At 45.8% G+C, this 1,586-nt stretch overlaps 1 protein-coding gene across 1 annotated transcript in view; it reads left to right on the top strand.

The window, feature by feature from the left end:
- The window catches only part of HES1 (hes family bHLH transcription factor 1), a 2,721-nt gene extending 2,152 nt beyond the window's left edge, over nt 1–569 (top strand). Inside the window, exon 5 of the mRNA XM_021709684.1 lies at nt 2–569. Within this exon, the coding sequence (XP_021565359.1) occupies nt 2–199 (198 nt within the window). The 3' untranslated portion in view covers nt 200–569. The remainder of the gene's footprint in view (nt 1) is intronic.
- Nucleotides 570–1,586: the final 1,017 nt, after the last annotated feature.

The raw sequence follows: 1,586 nt of genomic DNA on the forward strand, positions 1-1,586 counted from the left end.
GTTCGGCGGCTTCCAGGTGGTACCCGCTCCTGACGGCCAGTTTGCCTTCCTCATCCCCAACGGGGCCTTCGCTCACAGCGGCCCGGTCATCCCCGTCTACACCAGCAACAGCGGGACCTCCGTGGGCCCCAACGCAGTGTCGCCTTCCAGCGGCCCCTCGCTCACGGCGGACTCCATGTGGAGGCCGTGGCGGAACTGAGGGGCTCAGGCCACCCCGCCCCTTAAACTCCCCAACACACTGCTCTTCTCTCCGGACACTAAACAGGAACTTGAATACTGGGAGAGAAGAGGACTCGTGACTAAGTGGTTACTTTGTTTTGGTTTTTAATTTCTAAAAGTTACTTTTTTGTAGAGAGCTGTATTAAGTGACTGACCATGCACTATATTTGTATATATTTTATATGTTCATATTGGATTGCGCCTTTGTATTATAAACGTTCAGATGACATTTCGTTTTTTACACGAGATTTCTTTTTTATGTGATGCCAAAGATGTTTGAAAATGCTCTTAAAATATCTTCCTTTTGGGAAGTTTATTTGAGAAAATATAATAAAAGAAAAAAACGAAGGTTTTTATGTCTTAGAACTGATTATTTCAGAATATGCAAAAAAAGAAGCTTTTGGTGGAATATGAATTACATGTAATCTTGAATTCAAGAATTGGCTCTTTTGCTATTAAAAGAACATTTTTTAAAAATCCGTCAAACCTTTCACCAACCCTCCGTGAATCAAAAAGACTAAATTCCATTTAATTTACAAGAAGCCATCTGAGATGGCTTTCCTGATAAATCTGTGGTCGAGCTCTTAAAGGATTTCCAAAAAAATGTTTTAAAGTTGCAGCCGGGTAAGTCTTCAGTCCTTGTTCTGTGGCTCCCTCTGAGGAAGGTGAACAGGACTGAATTCATGAAGTTAATGGATCCAATCCTACTGCCCATTGCACACTAAGGGCGGCTCTGCTCCGCTGGGGTAGCTCTTCAACATCTGAAGTAAAAGCACTTTAAGTCTCCTTCAGGTGTTGGGAGGGGGTCATTAGCTAGCCAGTCCTTAGGTGCAGGTAGACATTCCCCAGCACCCAAAAGTTTGAAAGGCCTCTCTGCACCCTCTTCAAGCAAGCTGAAAAGGTCAACAGATTCCTTCTGCCAAGGGACAGTTAGCTAGACTCCCAAGTGGAGCCTGAGCCCAGATGATTAACACCAGACATGTGTTTTTGATAAGTTTCTGTGCTTGGCTCTAATAGAGAAAGCATGTGGAGGCTGCGCTGGCAGGCTCACAGGCCATCTCCCCCTTTTAATACAAACAGCAAGCGACCCCTTCGCTTGGTCATGCCCCATTTCCAGGCAAGATGTGGGCTCCAGATAGAAGCAAAAGGGTTGTCTCGGGTTTCAGCTCACATAACCCTCCTTAACAAGTCCTAACTCAAAGCGGACAGCTTTAAACTGTGCCAGGATCTGCAGGGAATTTCTTCCAAATCCCATCACAAAGGCTTGTCAGATTTTGTCAGATTTGGCCAGGTGTTTGACTGCATCCAGGTGTTGGGGAAATGAAAACCACGAGCCCTGCGAGACCAGACACATCAGCCGCGCTGTG

The sequence above is a fragment of the Carlito syrichta genome, unplaced genomic scaffold (genome assembly GCF_000164805.1).
Source record: "Carlito syrichta isolate Samal-C Ts95f unplaced genomic scaffold, Tarsius_syrichta-2.0.1 Scaffold273383, whole genome shotgun sequence".
NCBI lineage: Eukaryota > Metazoa > Chordata > Mammalia > Primates > Tarsiidae > Carlito > Carlito syrichta.